Source organism: Palaemon carinicauda, chromosome 1, assembly GCF_036898095.1.
Source record: "Palaemon carinicauda isolate YSFRI2023 chromosome 1, ASM3689809v2, whole genome shotgun sequence".
Classification (NCBI taxonomy): domain Eukaryota; kingdom Metazoa; phylum Arthropoda; class Malacostraca; order Decapoda; family Palaemonidae; genus Palaemon; species Palaemon carinicauda.
This window is the reverse complement of record NC_090725.1, coordinates 293,912,910-293,935,000: the sequence shown is the minus strand read 5'-3', so window position 1 is coordinate 293,935,000 and position 22,091 is coordinate 293,912,910. Positions and strand designations below refer to the sequence as shown.

The following is a 22,091-nucleotide window of genomic DNA, read 5'->3' as shown; positions in this document are numbered from 1 at the left end:
TGCTTTATTTAAGCAGACAATTTGACTTCCCACAGTCAAATTAGTCTGATCCACTCAAGACTTGAGACATGTTTAGAGGGTATTGCAAAATAGAACTGTACTTGCCATGGCATGGTAATGACTGTAAGGTTTGTGGGTGAATTTGTACAATCCGTAGTTGCTTCCCTAGCAACAGCGCTTTTTAGAGGTGAAAGTTGCAATGTAATAAGTTAAGACTCGTCCCCGAGACTATACAATAATCTCCCACTAGACATCCGAAAGACTGAAGATATTAAAACTTTCAAAAGAAAACTGAAGACACTCTTGTTCTCTAAGTGCTTCAATAGTGTGGATTTGACAATAAACGAGCAATATACGGTGTGAAATGTTAAATGCTTTGCAAAGAACATGATAAAAGGACTCCGAAGGTCCTGCAGAGAGTATGGTTCCCCTGCTGTACTGGACCAGAAAAGCATCTCTTAAAGTAATGTAAAAAGTAAGTACATGTTATATAAGAACTAGAAGTGGAAGGGAAAGAAATCTGATATATACAAATAAGAAAAAACTGACACTTCTTTTGTCAAGTGAAGCCTCAATAGTGTGCTTTCAGCATACTTGTCAAATGTTTTTATTATTATTATTATTATTATTATTATAATTATTATTATTATTATTATTATTATTATTATTATTATTATTAAATGCTAAGCTACAACCCTAGTTGGAAAAGCAGGATGCTATAAGCCCAGAGGCCCCAACAGGGAAAATAGCCCAGTGAGGATAGGAAATAAGGAAAATTAAAATATTTTAAGAATAGTAACAATATTGAAATAAATATTTCCTATATAAACTATAAAAGCTTTAACAAAGCAAGAGGAAGAGAAACAAGATAGAACAGTGTGCCCGAGTGTACCCTCAAGCAAGATAACTCTAACCCAAGACAATGGAAGACCATGGTACAGAGGTTATGGCACTACCCAAGACTAGAGAACAATGGTTTGATTTTGGAGTGTCCTTCTCCTAGAAGAGCTGCTTACCATAGCTGAAGTCTCTTTTACCCTTATTAAGGGGGAAAGTAGCCCCTGAACAATTACAGTGCAGTAGTTAACCCCTTGGGTGAAGAACAACTGTTTGGCAATTTCAGTGTTGTTAAGTGTATGAGGACAGGGGAGAATCTGTAAAGAATAGACCAGACTGTTCGGTAACTGTGTAGGCAAAGGAAAAGAACCATAACCAGAGAGGGGGGTCCTAAGTAGTACTGTCTGGCCAGTCAAAGGACCCCATAACTCTCTAGCGGCAGTATCTCAACGGGCGGCTGGTGCCTGGCCAACCTACTACTACTAATGATACAATTCCAAGCTTCTGTCGCCACTAGGTGTGCTGATTTCGGTAACTGCGCAATCAGCAAGTGTAGGGCGTCTTAAAGTCCCCTGCATATATGAAAAGTTAGCTAGAACTTTGTTATGCTGCTCAATAATCATTTATTGTGTAAATTGCAAGGAAGTCAATGTGTTGCTAATTAGGTATTAAAAAGTAGTAATCGATCTATGCTCAAGAGAAAGTAGTTGGTTGAAACGATTACACTTTTGGGTAGAATTTTAGTTTTATTTTCTTCAATCCCTATTAAGACTGAAGAATGTTTATGCCTCATCAAAACGCATGAATAAATTACAGTGTTTGAGTAATATTCATCAACACCAATTTTATGGAATTATAATTATTATCAGTTTCCTTTGAAACTTTCCCAACACACAAGAAAAATATCTTTGCGAATTTCGAATAAATCTTACTGTAAGATTGCTTTTCAATCCAGAAAATATTTCCTAAAATTGTGGCAGTGTAAACTAGGTTTTGCAGTAGATGCTAAAAATAAATGTACGTAACCGTGGTAGGAACGCCCTCTATAATAGGGATTTTTGTTGTATAGCTGATTCTATATGTATCTTCATCTCCTAATGGTAATTGATTGATTGATTGGTTGAAAGTTTTCTGACATCTGAGGTCATTGACGCCGTCTCCCAATGGTAAAAAAAAGCTTTTTATTGATATATACAAGGCTGGTTCGTCTTCTAAAAAAGCATGTGTTGTTGTAACGGGATCACAGGTATAAACTTTTTGTATGACAGAACTTGCTTGAGTAAGACCAACTCATAAGTCAAGATTCTGATTAAATACTTAGCATTTCTGTAATTATTGGGGTCTCTGTAGCTACTACTGATGCTCTCTCATTTTTTTGCAGTTTCAAATTGTAGCTGTAATTAATTTCATATAAATTTAACAAACAAGAAGAAAAATGTTCAGATATAGAACCAAAGCTTCAGCAGGATCCTGTAAACGATATCATTAAAGGATAAACATGTGCGGAAGTAAGAATGCAGAAGATCAACAACGGGGGGATAATGTTCCTAACAATACTTGAACGTTATTGTCTGGTTTCAGAACGGGTATAATGAGGTTCGTAAACATTGTGTAAGAGCATACATATAATCATTCTTAATAAGGATCATTAATTTCTAGTAGAACAGTAAAACATTGGTGGTTGGTAATGATGTATTAGCAAAAAAGACATTTTACTGTTATTAAGGGCATAGAAACGGTGAAACCTATAATTCAAATGATAAAAATTTTTGATTTTTTAGTTGTTCTAAGCCATGATTTTTGGGGGAAATTATCAATGCCGAGAGTAAGATTAGCAAGTCATAAGGTAATATTTTTTGCAAAATGAAAGCTTTTAAACCATATTGTATTGTTTTTGTATTTTAGGTAACAAAGAATGAAAAGTAGGTCATATATTTGAAGATCTATGGCTGTAATGCAAGTTTTCACAAAATATACTGTTATTTTGCCTAACACAAATTAAATTGTCTAAATATTTTTTTAATGACTAGCTGAACTCGGACGGATATTGTTTATTAGATAGGCATTGTCCCTCGTTGATGTCGCTCACTATCGGGCAGTTCACTGTAATGTTGCTACATTTAACATCACATTTAAGAAGGGTACATGATAGCTGTGTATATTACCATGGAATTTTGTAGGAACAGAGAAACTGTTTCCCATCAATCCCTGAAATTTTCACTTCGATGTGTGAATTATTCTTGGAACAATTTACTCTACTGCCAAAAATAACCATTTAATCCATTCCGAAATAAACGTTTCCTGTGACCTTTCTATGGCAGATATAAACATGAAAATTATTATGGACGAAGTAAATGTCCACCCCACAAACCCTTGAAAATTTCAATTAGATATGTGAAGTATTCTACGAGTAATTTACGGCGCCGCCAAAAATCGGCCTCCCGCGGATATAAAAAAAATGGCTACTGTGACTTTTTTATGGCAAGTATCAATACGAAAATTGATTTTAATTTAGTTCATATAACACCCATCAAGCTCTGGAAATGATTTGGATTTCTAAAACTCTAGGAGTAGTTTGCCCTTCCTCACTGATTTTTTAGCTAAAATTCGTCATTTATGAACGAAAATGACAGCTAGGGCACGCCTATAGCAGGTATGAACACGAAAATTGGTAGACACAAAGCATATATATATATATATATATAAATCTACACAATCCCTTAAAATTCCATTTGAATATATTAATTGGTGTAGGAGTTATTGACTCCGCTGCCGAAAATATGAGCTACAGGTTGGGTGAGATATCTTAAAAAAAATTCGGCATTTCATATAAGGTCGCTCACTTCGTTTGCGACAATAGAACGTAATATTAACGGTAAAAGTCATTGCACGTCGTCGTCCTGCTTATTCTAACAATATCTTTTATACTAATATTCCACACAGGATTTTAATGGAAAACTACAACTCGTATAAAAAAAATCTGAACTATTTCAGTGAAATTGATATTACTTAAACTTTTTATATATTTTCTCTTTGGAAATATCAAACGAGTGTACTGAACCAGAAGAGCATTGAAATTATTATTCAATACATGATATCGTATCCAGCTATTCATGATTTTTTATAGTTAACTGTGTTAAATGAATAGAGGAGTTTGAAAGTTTATTTCGAAATAGTTCAAATAAGATTAGATATATATATATATATATATATATATATATATATATATATATATATGTATGTATGTATGTATGTATGTGTATATATATATATATATGTGTGTGTGTATTGTGTGTATACGATCCGTCAAAAAAAAGACTGCTAAATATTTATACATAATTGCGCGCTCACATGGATTCACCCCTTCCCCCTTTCCTCTCGGTGTACCTCCTCTCACATGGGTATGATTACTCCTTCCCCCCTACCCTAGGAACTTGGAGAGACCGAGTAGTTATACGTTTGACAATGTCACTAAGCGTAACAGGAAATATATATATATATATATATATATATATATGTATATATATATATATATTATACTTATAGTCACATACTTTTTATTATACCTGTATATGGAATATTTATATTATTACTAGGTAAGCTACAACTCTATTTAAGGGCCCCAACAGGGAAAAATAGCCCATTGATGAGAGGAAACAAGGAAATAAATTAACTACAAGAAAAGTAATGAACAATCAAATTTAAAATATTTTAAGAACAGTAACAACAAAAAATTAATCTCGTATATATAAACTATAAAAGCTTAAAAAAAGCAAGAGGAAGATAATTAAGATAGAATAGTGTGCTCTTGTATTCCTTCAAGCAAGAGAGCTCTACTCCAAGCCAGTGGAAGCCACAGAGGCTATGGCACTACCCAAGACTAGAGAACAATGGTATGATTATGGAATGTCATTTCATTAAAGGTTCGATATCGTCATCCTGTATTCATGTTCCTTTTTTTCTTTTTTACTCCCCTATATCTAGAGACAATCTTATCTACCCCCTTGGCGTCATCATTGTATTTTATAAGCAGTTCAGAAATTCCTTCCACATTTTTTCGGTGGGGGTGAGGGCGTTTAATCCTTTTTCTCTGTGGTTTTTTTATGCTAACTTGTCTAATGGATTTTATAGTGACCTTTTCACACTTTCCTCCCCATTTTACATCTACATATTTGCCAAAACCTTCGCTACATGCAAATTATTATAAGATATGCCTCCAACACCTCTTATCCACCGTTAAATACATAAATAGGTAACACAATTCAGCAAACTTTTCTCATCACTCTCTGTATCAAGTACTGTTAATAATGTTCTCTTGATGTTATGTATTTCCTACAATGAATTCTCTTCATAAACGCTTCTTATATACTCCAAGAATCCAATAACAACTAATAAAACCATCCCACTCCCTCTCAACTTCCTTTGTGTACTTGTATTAGACTACGGAAGCTTTCATGTTCTTCGTAACCAACTTAGATTAAGAATTCCATAAAGTAATTCTATTTCACTCTTATTTATTTCCATTTCAGTTCTGTATACACTCATAATGATTCTTAATCTTAACACACTTGACTCCTCACCCGTTCTTTGACGCTACAATAACTACCCTTTATTAGCCCCTACATTACTTTCTTTTTCCGTCCATTATTTCCTCTCCTTACACAGACCTACGGTCAAACAGATTCGAAACCCACTCACACACACACATTATATATATATATATATATATATATATATATATATATATACACACACACACACACACACACACACACACACACCAACAAATGGAACCGTTTCTAGTCCACTGCAGGATAAAGGCCTCGGATATGTCAATTTACGACTGGTGTTTGGCCAGTTTTCATCACCATACTGGCCAGTGCGGATTGGTAATGGTGGGAGATTTTGGTCTGATCGCTCACAGCAAACGAACATAGTATGGGTGACCCTGACTAGTACAGCTCTGCTGATCATGGCGTTACGCAAACCATTTCACCACGTTAAGGTATCGCCAATCAGGAAGGGGGTATGTTCATATATATATATATATATATATATATATATATATATATATATATATATATATATATATATATGACTGTGTACCATAGGGAGATTTTATCCCAAACCCTTTTCAAGAGATGTTTTAAACTTTGAGACGAAGTGTTTAAATTGTCCAGTGGAATTAACATCACATCAAAGTTATAAAATAAATAAGAAGTATATGACATGTGTGTATGTTGCGTATCATCCAACTCAATCCGGGTCGGTGTTGTTCCTATCATAGTACGACTAAATCGTGATATCAGGAAATTAATATCAAAATGTGAGGCCATACAACTCTAGCTCGTATGGTTGTCTTTCATAAAGGAGAACAAAACATACTAATTGGTTTTCCTTCTCTTTGAAGTATTATTATTATTTTTTTTTTTTTTTTGGTTTGACCTTATTATATAGATTATCTGTTCTTTTATTGTATAATTATGACATCTAAATAACATGATAATGAGGCTGTTCAATTATTCCATTAGATATATGTAATGATTAATATAAATTACTATGTAAACTAAAAAAAAAAAAAAACACTTTCAACTTATATAAGCATTACATGAAAGGTTAACAGTTATATCTTTTTATGTCCGTAGCTTCCTTATTGTGATGTTTTAATAGGAAATATTGAAATACTTAACGGCACAGTTTTATTGTTCCCTTCCTTTGAAGGATTACATTTTGAGTCGTAAGTGAGATTATGTGTCATATTTTAATTTCACAGGGATTATTACTCTGTGATAGCATCATTACGCAATAAGAAGTTGATGTAACGTCCCTGACTTGTGAACGCCAGACTGGGGTTCGAGTCCCGCTCAGACTCGTTAATATCTTTGGTCACTGCAACCTCGCCATCCTTGTGAGCTAAGGAGGCCCCCTCCTTAGCTCACAAGGATGGCGGTGCCTATAGGTCTATTTGCTGAGTCATCAGCAGCCATTGCCAGGCCCTCCTTGGTCCTAGCTTGGGTGGAGACGGAGATTGGGCGCTGATTAAATGTACATATGGTCAGTCTCTAGGAATCTAGGGCATTGTCCTGCTCGATAGGGTAATGTCACTGTCCCTTGCCCCTGCCATTGATGAGCGGCCCTTAAACCTTTAAATGCATATTAACCCACTACTTGTCAAACGAAAATATTCCAGATTCGTAAAATCGTGTACATATTAATATTAATGCATACAAATAAAGTGACTCTCATACTATGTGGAGACGTGAATGTGTTAATAAAGAATTGATAAAATTGTTTATCCTAGTAGGATATACAATATGTTATTTTTCTGAAATTATTATAAATTTCTGTAACATTTATTTTCGAAATATCAAGGACCGGATAAGAAAGTCATCGTCCTAAATTGCCTGCATTAGGAAAACCTCTATATTTGGCCTTAAAAGACTTCCTTACATCGAATATTACCATAATCGAAGCTCTCATGTTACCTGGAAAGACTGATGGGAAATTTTATCATCTTAATCATAAGATATCATGAAACTATGTAACCTATCGTTCTTCTTTGAAAAATACCTGCATTTTCAGAACTTCATTAAATATCTATGAAATATTCATACTTTGGCAATGGCTGTTTTAAACTTCCCGGCCTACACAGCCCAAAACCATATAAAATGCTATTCGGGGATGTAACTAAGATATATAATACACAAACACATACACACCCATGTGCTCACACATACACACACACACACACATATATATATATATATATATATATATATATATATATATATATATGTATATATATATACACACCTTTATATATATACACACACACACACACATATATATATATATATATATATATATATATATATATATATATATACACCTTAATATACACACGCACATAATAAAAAAATATTTGAATTTCTGCTATGTTTGACGGCATACATACAATTCCAAGATAAACATTTATTTGCTGCTTGGGTTTTAAAGACAACAGATCATCACCTATGAAATTATTTTTGCATTTATTAACTGTAGGGAAGTATGGAATTAAACCTATAATGAACGTAAATTATTTGATTAAATCATATGTATGTGTATATATATGCATATATATGTCTGTATATATATGTATATAAATATATATATATATATATATGTATATATACATATATATATATGTATATATATATACATACACATATAAATATATATATATATATATATATATATATATATTATATTATATATATATGTGTGTGTGTGTGTTTGTGTATACATGCACATTTGTGTGTGTATATATATATATATATATATATATATATATATATATATATATAATGTATATGTATATATATATATATATATATATATATATATATATATATATATATATATATATATATATATTATATATATATATATTATTGATATCAGTTTATGTACATTTGTGACATTTTGTTAGTATTAGTTCATTTTTTACGTTTTTTAAAGCCACTTACAATATTTCTTTATATACTGCATCAGGAATAATACTAATCAGCAGTGTACTGCAGTAGATGTTTTCCTTACCTGTCGTATATTCCGTTCGTCCATCATATTGCAAAAGCTTGTTGAGGACGCGTCTCAGAGTTTTGGGATCGATGGAAGAATTCTTTATATCCCAGTCAAGTAGCGAGTAGTTGGAGAAAGGTGAACCATCTAGATTATCCTCTAACCGAGCTTCAGTATTTCCTTTCGCCATATCGATTTTCATTGGGTCTCCATCCTGTATTTCTCTTATTTCCTCTATGTTTTTCAGTAAACTCTCATGGTTAAACGGTACACTGCCATTAGTTGCTAGAAGGATTAATTGAGTCAGATTTAGAAAAGCTGTGAAAGTAGTGCTATTAGTCATTTTCCATGCAAATGAATTTTTATTTGCAGCTGGTAAACACTTTCTATTTGGAATTATTTCCTGGACCCTCTATACACTATAGCAAATATGTAATTACTGTTTTACTGTTTTTTAATCACACGAGGTTCAGTACAACAGTTTTTTTTTTTTATATAAACACTTTTCAGTTAGAATAGTTTAAGCATTATTATTTTTGCCAGTGTTTATAGAACACATGGGTTTATAAAATGCCCATGTACATTTTCTGTTTGTTTATCGCACTGGTTTTGTATTGCAAATATATCTTCTCTGTCACCTGATATATGCTATTGGTGTGTTAAGTACACACCTGGTTTTTAACCTTTATATCCTTTTAAGATTGTGATTTCAAGTAGTTTGTTAGCATATTGATAGTTATATATTTAATGTTGAAATGATAGTAGATGAACAGTATCCATTGCAATTACGCAGCTATGGGAAGTTTTAGAAAACAATGTTCTTCTGACAGTACTTTCTTTTTTATTTAATTACTTGTTTTAATTACATGTGATGTAATTTTCCTTTGAACTTTACACTTTTATATGGAAACAGCGATTCAGTAATAACTTTATTTTCATATAAATTATAAAACTATAAGCACTATAAAGATAGTTAGTCTAATCAAAAAGTTGATTTTCTTTATTCGTTTGGATGTTATTTTGCAGCATCAAAAGTTAGATTTTTCAACAGTTATCACACGTGTAGTTTTGAACGGGTCACTTCAATTTCCTTTCAGTTTCTTTTTTTCCCTTACACTTAGCTTTATCCTTTTCAGCTGTCGCTTTCACTCGTTAGCTCTTATCTTTAGCTTTCTCTCGATCTGAATCTCACTCCCTTTAAATTCTCACATCATACTTTTCTTGATTGTTATAGTTTATGCACAGGTTTCTGAAAATATTCAAGCTTTCCGTTAGTATTTTCCATAATTTTGTTTTTTAGTTGAATATTGTATTTGAAATATGTTGATGATTTTTTACACTATATTCAGCTCTTTCTCTGGTGCTTATCATGTAAAACTTCTCACCTCATTTGCTTTTTGCCTATCATTTTTTTTTTCAACGTCTAGAATTGAAATGTTTACCTTTTTACACTTATATTAATGCAGTATATTTTAACATGTTTGTCTGGCCTGTTTACACGAATCAATTTCCTATTTTCAATTGTTGATTAGATTCTATTGTTTACCTTTTTACACTTTTATTAATGGAACATAAAATTTTTACATGTTTGTAAGATTGATTTACACGAATCAACTATGAACACGTAAATTGCCCCATAACCTAATAGGAGTCTTACAGATGGGTCTTGGACTTTACCACTCTAGTTTATCAAGATGAGAAGGAATAAAAATCTTATCACTGTTTTTATAAGTTTTCTTTGACTTAATTCGTACTCATTCTGAATTTCTCATAATAATTTTCCATCACTGGCTTATTACTTCCTGGTATGTTTTTCATATGAGGCTAATTAGAATTTCACTTTGAATAGGATCTCTCTCATTGAATATTTCCTTTATGTTCCATTTATCTTTCCGGATTATATTCTATTTCAGCGGTCTGTTCCTTCACTATTATGGTTCATGCCCTGTGAAAATATGAATGGTTTGTTAGCATTTTAGGGAATATATTAACTAGAGAATTGTGAAACTTATAACTGAAAGACTCCTTTAAAATTAATAAGCTCACAAATCATTTATAAGAACTTTGAGAGGCAAAATTGAATGATTGATGTATCAATTTTCAGTAGTAATGATGTCCTTTTTGTCTTTAAGTTTTAAGGAGTCTCTCTCTCTCTCTCTCTCTCTCTCTCTCTCTCTCTCTCTCTCTCTCTCTCTCTCTCTCTCTCTCTCATAAACACTATAGACATACCCAATTTTCCTTACGTAAATTTGGGTATGTCTATAGTGTTTATGAGAGAGAGAGAGAGAGAGAGAGAGAGAGAGAGAGAGAGAGAGAGAGAGAGAGAGAGAGAGAGAGAGAGAGAGATATTGGGAAAAAAAGACTAATACATTACATATATATTTATTATCAGAATGGGACTTTATTATTATCAAGCATTTTAGAAAACTGCCCTTTTATCATCTACTGGGCATCTTTCAAATAATAACAAAATGATGTTGCAGTTCATCCATGAATTGTTTTAGAATGAACAGCTATTCCATTCACTGTAACCGTTTTTCATATCAGAAACAAAAGAGAGCTGTTAGGCTGCCCTCCAGGAATGATGATTATGAAGCTTTATGATATTAAGGTGAGTTTTATATTTTCACGTTAATGTAATGTGACCGCTAAATCGACAGAGTTTGAAGCTCTAGATTTATGCATGATTCAATAATTATGTAATTATTTTCGTATTAGAAGTTTTTTCTGGTTAATTGGTCATTGTGGATTTATTAGTTCCGTCTCATACATAATTACTATATATATACAAGATATACATACATATATATATACAGTATATATATATATATATATATATATATATATATATATATATATATATATATATACACACATACATACGGTACACACACACTCATATATATATATATATATATATATATATATATATATATATATATATATAAAATACATTTACACACACATTTAATACACATGCACATAAGAGTCACACAGATGCAATTAGCTATAAGTTAAAATTAATATGCTTAGTGGATCCTGGTGTGTTTCTTTTTCATATGTAAAACTTCATCGAGAAGAGTGACACATTGATAGAGCTTTTTACAATACATGAGGCACAGTAAGAGTACGATCATATATACAATCATTTGTGACACAAAACAGAAAAAAACATGCCACCTGTGTTATGGACATGTTGTAAGTGGCAAGTTGTGTATACAGTTGTTTCTACACTTTGAGAACGTTACCAACATTTTGTATACTACTCTAGTAAGAATTTATCCTACGAAAAATTGCATATTCACGTATATACAAACCATCAATGTATATACATATATATATTTATGTATCTAAATGTATGTCTGTAGGTTTCTATTATGCATATGTTTTGTATGTGAGTGCGTATGTGTGTGTGTATATATATATATATATATATATATATATATATATATATATATATATGTACTGTATATATATATATATATATATATATATATATATATATATATATATGTATGTATATATATATATGCCAAGTTATTCAAGATAAATACTCATTGTTATAAAGAAATTTTGCGTAACTGTGAAGGTTTAGAAACATACATAATTGACCTGTCACTCACAATGCTCCCTCATCTACTATTGGAATATGAGTTCCACCCATAACGGCGACGGTGTATTGTCACGAATATAAATGGAATATTTTTCTGATATTGTGTCATGTATATTCGTACTGTAAATATACCATGTATATTGTTTAAAAAGTCTATATATGTATTAGTCCTTTTAAATGAATTCTTGAATAGAAGACGAAACCAATCAGGATTTACATGGCCTTTTCATTTGTTTCATGTGGCCTATTGAACAACCACGCGCATATATATATATATATATATATATATATATATATATTTATTTATTTATTTATTTATATGTAAAATATATATATGTACATGTATATATACACTATATATATATGTATATATATATATATATATATATATATATATATATGTATATATATACATATATATATATATATATATATATATATATATATGTATATATATACAATATACATATATAGTATATATATATATATATATATAACAGTATATAAATACGTTTATGTATGTTTGCGCGCGTGCCCGAATACTTTTAAATTCCATCTTAAAGATTTTTTTGTAGCGATTGTAACGCTATAGTTTAGACATTTTATATCCGGGTTTTCAATTACTCTTTTCGACTAATTTTCCTGTAGCCGAATAGTTAGTTCAACCAATTTTCTTTTCGCAAGTTATGTTCGAACAGTTATCATGTGACCAAATGTCTTTCGACCAGTCGCCAGGCTTTCATAATTTAGCAAATTATCCCTTTGAATGATAAAAGGACACATGAACAGATTCTTACAAGCCAAATGCTGAGCCAAGAGAATGCAAAACCTTTGTTTAAGGACTTGTGTAGAAGGTATCGCGATGAAAAAGACAATTCATTTGCTGGGTTAATTGATTCATGAATCGATCTTGCACATTAAACTTCATAGAGATGATGTTGCTGTTGATACCATTTGTTGGTTTTCACAGTGGCCACATATCTGCATCCACAATGGCCCTTGAGGTACTCCACGAGGCCAATGCTGATGAACCTGTTGTCTCCATAGATAACAGACAGGTGGGGTTTCTTCGGAGTGTTGACAATACGGTCAAATAGAGAGGAGGTGGCCTGAGACGACATTAGTGTCGCTGACCCAGTCAGTGACTGGTTGGAAAGAAAAGGTCACAAACCAGGAAGAGCTCAGTTCATCTGTGTAGTTATGTTAGAGTTTATACTTGCGTTTCTATTGATAATGTCTATTTCGTGTTCTGCTGATGGGTGCATGAAAAGATTCGACAAACTTTGAATCCATCTGTTAGATTTCATAGCTAAGTTTCGTGTATACCTTTGACCTTCTGTTACAAGAATAACAAATTTTAGTGTTTTACATTGCTACAGATGAATTTTCTTATAACATTTGCAAAGTGAATTAGGATATTAGGGTATAAATGGGTCCAGGTGATGCGACAAGAAAACTTTTCTCTCACCAGTCATTCTCGTTCGTTTTCAAAGCATTTCAAGGAATAAATTAAAAGTAAATGACTCTCTAAGGTTCTAATGCATAGTAGGGTTATATTCAGTACATATGAACCACTTCCTGATAATCTCAAAAAAGGAGAAAATAGGAAAAGAAAGCCACAGAAAGAACATTTTGTGGATACCCAAGTTCCTCCATTAAATAGTGCAGATGAAAATGCATGAAGTACAGCAGACACACTAAAAAGAAAACTTAGTGAATCACAAGATGAGATATATTCATTAAGAATGAAATTGAAAAACTTTGCTAGTATCTAAGCAACGTTTATAAAAAAAAAAAAAAAGAACAAGTTTTGATGCAATAGAAAAGTGTCGGGCCCTTTAAAACGGCAAATTGTAAAATGCTGTAATCAGTGGTGGCGGTCTTTGGGATGTATTCTGGATTCATGGGCACCTGACAATATAGTTTCAGGATGTCGAGGGTGGAGAAAACCTTTGCTTTGTGCAAGTAGTATGTCATGTTGGCGATGTTTGGGAAGGGATAGTGATCCGGTTCTGTCTACATGTTCAGGCGCCTATAATCCCCGCAAAGAGGCAGAGATCTATCTTTCTTCAGGATGATGTGTAAGGGTGACGGCCATGGGCTTAAGGCTTTTTGGCAGTCCCATTTCTTCCATTTCGGTGAACGTTTGTTTAACGGCTGCCAAACGATCCGGTGCAAGACTCCTGAATCTGGGTAGTGCTGGGGTTCCCATCGTCTTGATATGGTGATAACCATCGTGTTTAGAGGGAACCGTGGACATTTACGAAGTTCTGGATGGAAAACTTCCTGGTACCATGTGAGGAGGTGGGTGTAGGCACCCCTTGGTGCGCTGCTGTGGAGCGCAAGGTCGGAGAAGATGGATTGGAGAAGTGTCGAGGAGTACGAATCCACATTAACTAACCATCGGTGGGTAACATCTACTAGGAGGTGGAAATGTGAGAGGAAATCTGCACGGATTGGCAATGTGACGTCAGCAGTGAGAAACTTTCAAATATATTGTGAGTGTTTCATAACCGTGGGTGGGTTTCGTAGATCCGTAGGCAGCTACCAGGCGGACGTCAGCAGACTTAGAGAGACTACGCCGTGTCCTGGAGAGTGGTCTTGGCAGAAGAGAATGGAAAGCATCCATGTCTACCAAAAATCGCATGCATGTACCTGCATCATGTAAAAAGAAAAGATTAGTGACGGGATGCCCTTGCCGCAAGGGATGGCCTATTTACAGGTTTTTTTTTTTTTGGCCACTGAAAACCGTTCTCATATTTTTTGGCAGCAGCCCCTAATTTGGAGTGTAGTAGCATAACTGTGGCCAATGGGCATCAGTAGGTGGCTGTAGAGGTCATTGTTTGGGACATAAGCAAGTGGTCTGTCGTGGGCAGTTGTGGGGCCACTCCGGCACGTCACGGAGTAGCCGTCTGTATCCTACTGCATAGATGTCGGTTTCGGTCGATGTTGAATTGTCGTCTTTGTCAGGAATAGCGGGGTTAATGGAGGTCTTTTAGGTGGCGAAGTGGCTGTCCATAAGGGCGTTGACTTCGGTCATCGGGTCCTTTTTGGGCAAAATATTGATATCAGGTATGGCAGCATGTACTTGCTTCGCTAAGCATCATACCCAAAAGGCATGAAGTAGGTTTACCCCATGAGGAGAGCCATCTGCAAAAGGTTGCAGGTAAGCGATACTAGTCATTTCCCTGAGGACGAGCGAAGCCTTTTGTTTCCCAACGGTTGTTGTGAGAGCTGAAAAATTTTTGCTATCCAAGTGCCTGGGGATGGCGAGTACTGCTCCAGGAGGTATGATATCAGGTCATCGTACATTATTGGAGTGTTGCCTAGCTCACAATGCCAATCCGATATTTCCAGGAAAGTTTTTTCGGGGATCGCCTTGAGAACATAGTTTGCTTTGGTGCTTGACAGTGTCACACCCTTGATGCGAAACTGGACTTCAGCATGCTGGAACCAGCTGAACGCTTCTCCGCTTGTGAAGGGTGACAATTTCATGAGATGGCCTGCACCGAAGAGGCAGGGTCGGTGGGCGGCATCTTCAAACAGTAGGGCACAGAAGTGACGGGGCAGGCGGGAGGGAGCTGGACACTCTGCTGGTCACCAATGCACGGATGCGCCAGTTAGGTGATAACTAATAGGCTAGGTGAATTCAGCTAATCTTTATTTAAGTTTATATACAGCGATGTGCAAGTAAGAACGTCACAAAAATTCAAACATGAAAAAGCAGGAACTAGCATGATAACAAGGAGTTGGTCTATAGCAGTGCAGGGAAGAACTAGTGATAAGATAGAAAATCAAAACCGTTACAGTGTACGAGCTTGTATGAAACGTGCGGTACAAATGCATGCGTAATGCCAATAACTTGCCATTAGCCTCCCAAATGTAATCAAACAATGGAATTAGATTGAGAAATATTTCACATTTTAATCGACCGATACGTAAGTTATTATGCCCCAGCCCTAATAAACATAGAGAAAAAGGACAAACTGGCCAGCACTCGTCCATTTCTTATAGTGTATTCCAGTTTTGCTAGTAATTAAAGTATCATATGTTAACTCAAGTTTATTTGATAGTAGTGCGTGAGGTGCTTCTGTGGAAGATATGGCCTTTTTACATATGTTTTCCACAAATTTAGTGCTTCAATCTCAGCCGCATCACACACATGATTATGTTCAATCACTTCCATTACAATTTCATCTTCACAAGTAGTTACTCACTCTTTGCACTTTATCTTATGATATTTGTCACGTTTCCAGTATATCTTGTCTTTACGCTGCTTGTCTTTGTAAAAGAAATATCCTCGAACAACCATCTTTAATTTTCGGATTCTACAAAATGGTGATGGGATCAGTATTTAAAATTTTCTACAAAATGGTGATGGGATCAGTATTTAAAATTTTCGTTAACAAAATCATTATCTATTTTTCACCAATGCACAAGGTCTTGTCTTGAACTAAAACTAATTGGGTAATTTAGTATATCAGCTGTTTCAGGAGCATAATGATCACATTCAATGATTGTCGGTGAATTTTGGTGAATTGTGACGAATTGGTTGTTAATAAATTTTGCAGTCAATAAAACGAGTATGAATAGTGAGTTGTTTTTCGTGAATTCGCCGGAGCACTTTTTTTCTATCACTGCCATATGATTTCGAAGGATTTGAGGCAACAATTAAATATATAACAATTTTTTAATAAATTATTCGATATGAAGTTAAGAAATTTTGGCTCAAACGATTAAAAAAAACAATGCAAAATAAGAATGATATATTTTTATTAAAGGGTTTTGTGAGAAGCTGTGGCGTACATTAAACAACTAAAATGTCCTTGTGGTATTAATTTAATTAATTAAAGTATCCGAACTACATTGTATGATAATTGATAGGCAGTCATGAGCATGATGAAGATTCTTGGTGATTCTTGGGATTGAGTCAGGTGTTTTCTGGTCAAATTAGATCCACAGGGAATGCAGTAATGATCCTACTGTACGGTTGTTTTCTTCTGCTTACAAAAGGATTTTAATACATAATGATATGTAAGATGTGATCCTAGGAAATTGTACCCCAGTAGACTCAGTTCATGAATTGGCGATGTCAAGCAGTTTTTAACAAGTGCTTTTTGTACTTTGGTTTTGTTCCTCTTATTGTAATTTTTCGTTGTCTTCAGAAAGAAGAATACATACAAATAAAAGTTATGCTTTGCTATATAAACTTTATTTTCTATTAAAAAGAGAAAAGAGAGAAAAATTGATGACGTTTAAAAGTAGTGCTATTGTTGGGCTCTTTCCATAATGCCAACCCGGCAAGGTGTGTTGCTATTGACCGCCTGTGACATGGATTAGTGAAGGGTAGACGACCCAGGACATCTCTATCCTATCTAACCTCCTTGTGCCTAGACATTGGTGATGCTGACCTGCATGGCAGAATTCTACTGTGAGAGACATGTTGGGTAACTGGAGAATGTTGTCTATCTTTTAGATAGACAACATGAATGTATCCACCAATGCTTGCCCTGCCAAACAGCTTATACACCTATTTGTGGGGGTTGCTTTGGATGTATTGCCATGAGGATGAACTCCATCCCTTTGTAGGTCATCATGACCTCATCTACTGACAGTTTCAGCGTTTCAGCCACCCTCACAAATTCTTTGGGCACAGATTGAAGAGTGGCCAAGTCTTGAAGAATTGGTCATTAGTGGACACTTATAATTTTTTAACCTTTGGATGACATGACATCCACCATCCTTGTTCGTATGTGACCAGAAATCCTTAATGATAGGCTTATGTACAGCACATATATAAAAGATATTGTCAATAAACACCATCATTTGAGAGATGTCGTTGGAGAAGCCAGTGTCCACATCCTCTTGCTTGGCTACTGTACAAGTTGGTTTTGGTAATGCAAGCTTGCTCTGGAGGTATTCGTAGAGGGAAGTGGAAGAAACTGGGATGGTATCATGGGGTGGATGAGCTATTGCTACCAGGGGTTTGGAAAAATGGCACTTTACTGTTTAAGTTTGTTTGGTAAACAATGTCCTGAACAATAAACAATGCAACCATGGGCTAGAAGTAATCGTACTGGGAACGGGAAGAAACTGGAATGGGATCATGGGGTGGATGTTCCAGTATTACCAGGGCTTTTGAAAAATGGCACTATCCCCATCCTTCATTAATAATGAAGACAGGCTTATTTTGGTTAGCTTGTTGCACTGTGACCTGTGTTTAGTATTTTTTTTTTTGCCAGCCAAGTGCCAGATATATTGAAGATGTGGTGCATTAACACTGGAGGTGTTGCCCAAAACTAAAGTATTATCTGCATAATTCTGGTCAGTTAATGTACATGAAGTTGTTTTGATATAGGCTTATATCTGTTTGATATTGAACAGGCTACCATCCATTTCGAATTCTATGTGGGGCCCTATATTTTTCTCCTTAATTGTTCTTTCATTAAAAACGTCATTGAGGTGACGATTAGATTAAATAGAACAGGGGCCAGAATGTCAGCTTTATTTACTCCCATTTACGCAGGAAAGTTAAGGATTCCAAGCCTCTATTACAGACTTTTTCTTCGTTATTGGAGTGGAAGATCTAAAGTATTTTGAAAAAAATTGTATCTTGCATAGAAGCTCATGATATACCATGCCAAAGGGATTGGTGTGGTCAAGAATGTATATGTTCAAGTATGTATTTTACTCTGAGTGAAAGAGCTTTGGAAAGAATAATGATGGGAGACAGAAAAAGAGCAACATGGATATAAGAGCAAACTAAAGTAGAAGATATTCTAACATGTAAAAAAAAGAAATGGACATGGGCAGGACATACAATAAGAATAAAAGATGATTGATGGACATTAAGAATAACACAAGGGGTCCCTAGAGATTGCAAAAGAAGCAGGGGAAGGAAGAGAAGGCAATGGATTGACGAATTAAGAAAATGACACTGATAAAGAAGAGGTTCAGTATAGCCGGGTACAACCATGAAGACGTTGTGCATCATCACAAAGATCGAGCTAAGATACCTTTAATCTGCAACTTTAAATATGGGCCTTCAAGTCTGAATGCCGAGTTCACTTTTGTCTAACCCAGTGGTTCCCAGACGTTTCTACTTGACGCACCCCTTTTGACATCTAAAAAAAATCCTTACTCCCCCCTCCTGTCCAACGCGCATAAGTATATGCATGATTTAATACTAATAGTTTCATTTTATCATTTTGAGATCTTTATGAGGAGATACATCACTGCCTGTTGCACATGGACGAAAAATGTAAATCATAACTTCGCAAGAGCATAACACATCTATTATGCAGCAGTATTTATTGCATGTTCATGCATATATATGGCCAAATTGCTGTACTATAAAAAATATAAAAGAGAACTCATAACTGTATTCCTACTACTGAGGAAAAAATCTAAAGTTTCTCGAAGCTAAAGACATGATAAAAGAAGGGAAAGCTGAAATCATTTCAGTTGGGGATTGATGATAATGTTTCTTTTTCACAAGATCAGTTTGCGGTTTTGTACACTATCACGTGACGTTGATATGCACCAAGAGTTACAGTAGCCCTCTCTCAAGTGTCAGTAATTTATTATATGTAGTTTTCTGGCAGGTGGCCACACGACCCCCCCCCCCCCCCTTATATTCAACACATGCCCCAACCCCATAGGAGCCAGTTCCCCAGTTTGAGAATCACTGACTAACCCCAAAAACGTTATTGGATAAACGTTAAGTTTCATATTAGAGGTAAATGGTAGAATGATGAATTTTATTTATTTCAGTCTGAATAAAACTTAGAACGTGAAGGGACAAGATTGTTGATATTATGAAAAATCTGAAGTTACGCGATCTTTTTGAAATAAGCACTTGAGTACTTTTGATTTAAATTAACATAACAAAAATTTTGGTTTATGTTAGAAAAATACCGTTATAATTTAAGGAAAAATAATGTTATTTTAATATAATTCGGACTGGTAATGTTATGTACAAATATTGCTGGTAGTTTTTTACATTCCTTTAAATCTCCACATGCCTATGCAATATTGCTACATTGCATCTAAATTACTTTATCTCTAGTGTTTTACTAGACAGCTCGATGCCATTAAGCTCCAAATTTCAGCTTCCCGAAATATATTTTTAAATGCTAACAGAGATATGGTAGTAAAAGAATATAAAGACGACTCTCTCTCTCTCTCTCTCTCTCTCTCTCTCTCTCTCTCTCTCTCTCTCTCTCTCTCTCTCTCTCTCCTGTGGATGTTAACTAACAAAATAATCTTTCAAATGCTCATAATTTACGCGGCTTATTCCATTTCAATAGGAAAAATGTAATTACACATTCCCCGAGTTGGCTGCTTTCTGTGTAAAAAACTATTAAAAGTAGGCTTATTATTGGCTGAAGAGAACGAGGTGTCTGTAGATGAATATCTCAATATGTATGGTTATTCATTTATAGATTTGGATTCCACACTTATACCAATAAAACTGGAACTTTTTTTCCCTTTGTTTTAGATTAGATGATATTTTTTTTTTTTTTATGTTTTATCTTTCTTTAATAAGAAACCCGATTCTTTTTTGTATGAAGAAGACTACAGCAAAAAATGAATCGAATGGAAGATTTAATGTTAACATGAAATTTTTGTAAGGGTATAAATTGATAGTGAAAATGTTAACATGTTTTCACAAATAAAATTGTACCTTAGCAACTTATTGGTGTTTCTGGGGAAAATTATTTATTCACTGAAACGCTTGAAAAAAATAAAGTTGCACTAGAAGTGAATTATTCTCCATTACAAAGTTTGCAAGCGTAAAATAATTATCGAAATAAAAATCAAACTCGCATGAAGTTTTTTTATTTCTACTTTGAGAATTTTCACGAAAAGTTATACTATTTTTATCATTAACATTATTTATTAAAACGATGGATATTCAGATCACTCGTCTATAAAAAAAAGAACTACAGATCACTCGTCTTTCACTTCGTCTTACCTCCTGAAGAATGAAGGTACTGATGCTCTACCTACGAAGTCCAGAGTAACACTGATAGCACGGCAGTCTGGCTGGCTGGTTTGCTCTAGCTATGCGCATCAGGCGTGGGTAGATTTCCTTACCATTCAAACATTTATTTAGTTTTTATCATTACTAATCTAGTATTGATTAATTTTTCCTATTAACTTACCATGATAATTTATGTATTGTTATTGGCATGATTTGTTCACTTTCGTTGGTCATGTATAATCGAGATGTATTGAAGGCGTATTGCATAGAAGTTAAAGTTAAAATCTTAATATACAAGCTTGAGAATATTGGAACAATTGGATAAATTTTCAATTGTACTTGATTAAAGTTAACAATAAGTGAATATTAATTCTCTCATTCGTTCAGATTCTTGGATAGATGTGTGTGTATATATATATATATATATATATATATATATATATATATATATATATATATATATATATATGTATATATACACATATAAATATACTAATATAGTGTATAAGTACTGATATTTATACACACAAATATGTATATATATATATATATATATATATATATATGTATGTATATATATTTATATATGTATTTATGTACATATGTATATATATATATGTATATATATTTATATATATAATACATATATATATATATATATATATATATATATATATATATATATATATATATATATATATATTAATTTGTCTATAAATTTGAAAGAATGATAATTAATAATTCTATAGTCTGTAATTATAATCAAGTGCGTTTGAAAATGTATCCCCTTTTTTTCATTTATCACTATATTGTATATCAAGCTTCCAATTTCAACTTCTTTGCATAAGAGTTTCCACAGGACACTAGACTGAAATTAAAAGAACAGAAAACATGGTTTGGAGAACTTATTGGTAAACAAAATGTGATCATGAAATGTAAAATGTAACTCTATAAAAAGAAATGTATGTTATCAGATATTCATACCGGTGTAAATTTATCCATAAGAAACTTGGAGCCTAATTAAAGCCTTACAACATAATTTAGTTACAACTCAAAGAGCTTTGGAAAGAATAATGATGGGAATAACACTAAGAG

At 33.6% G+C, this 22,091-nt stretch overlaps 1 protein-coding gene across 1 annotated transcript in view; it reads right to left on the bottom strand.

Annotated features, from left to right (window-relative positions):
- The window catches only part of LOC137645263 (tachykinin-like peptides receptor 86C), a 79,984-nt gene extending 70,682 nt beyond the window's left edge, over nucleotides 1-9,302 (bottom strand). The window contains exon 1 of the mRNA XM_068378087.1: nucleotides 8,416-9,302. Coding sequence (XP_068234188.1) covers nucleotides 8,416-8,740 — 325 coding nt within the window. The 5' untranslated portion in view covers nucleotides 8,741-9,302. The remainder of the gene's footprint in view (nucleotides 1-8,415) is intronic.
- Between the last annotated feature and the right edge of the window lie 12,789 nt (nucleotides 9,303-22,091).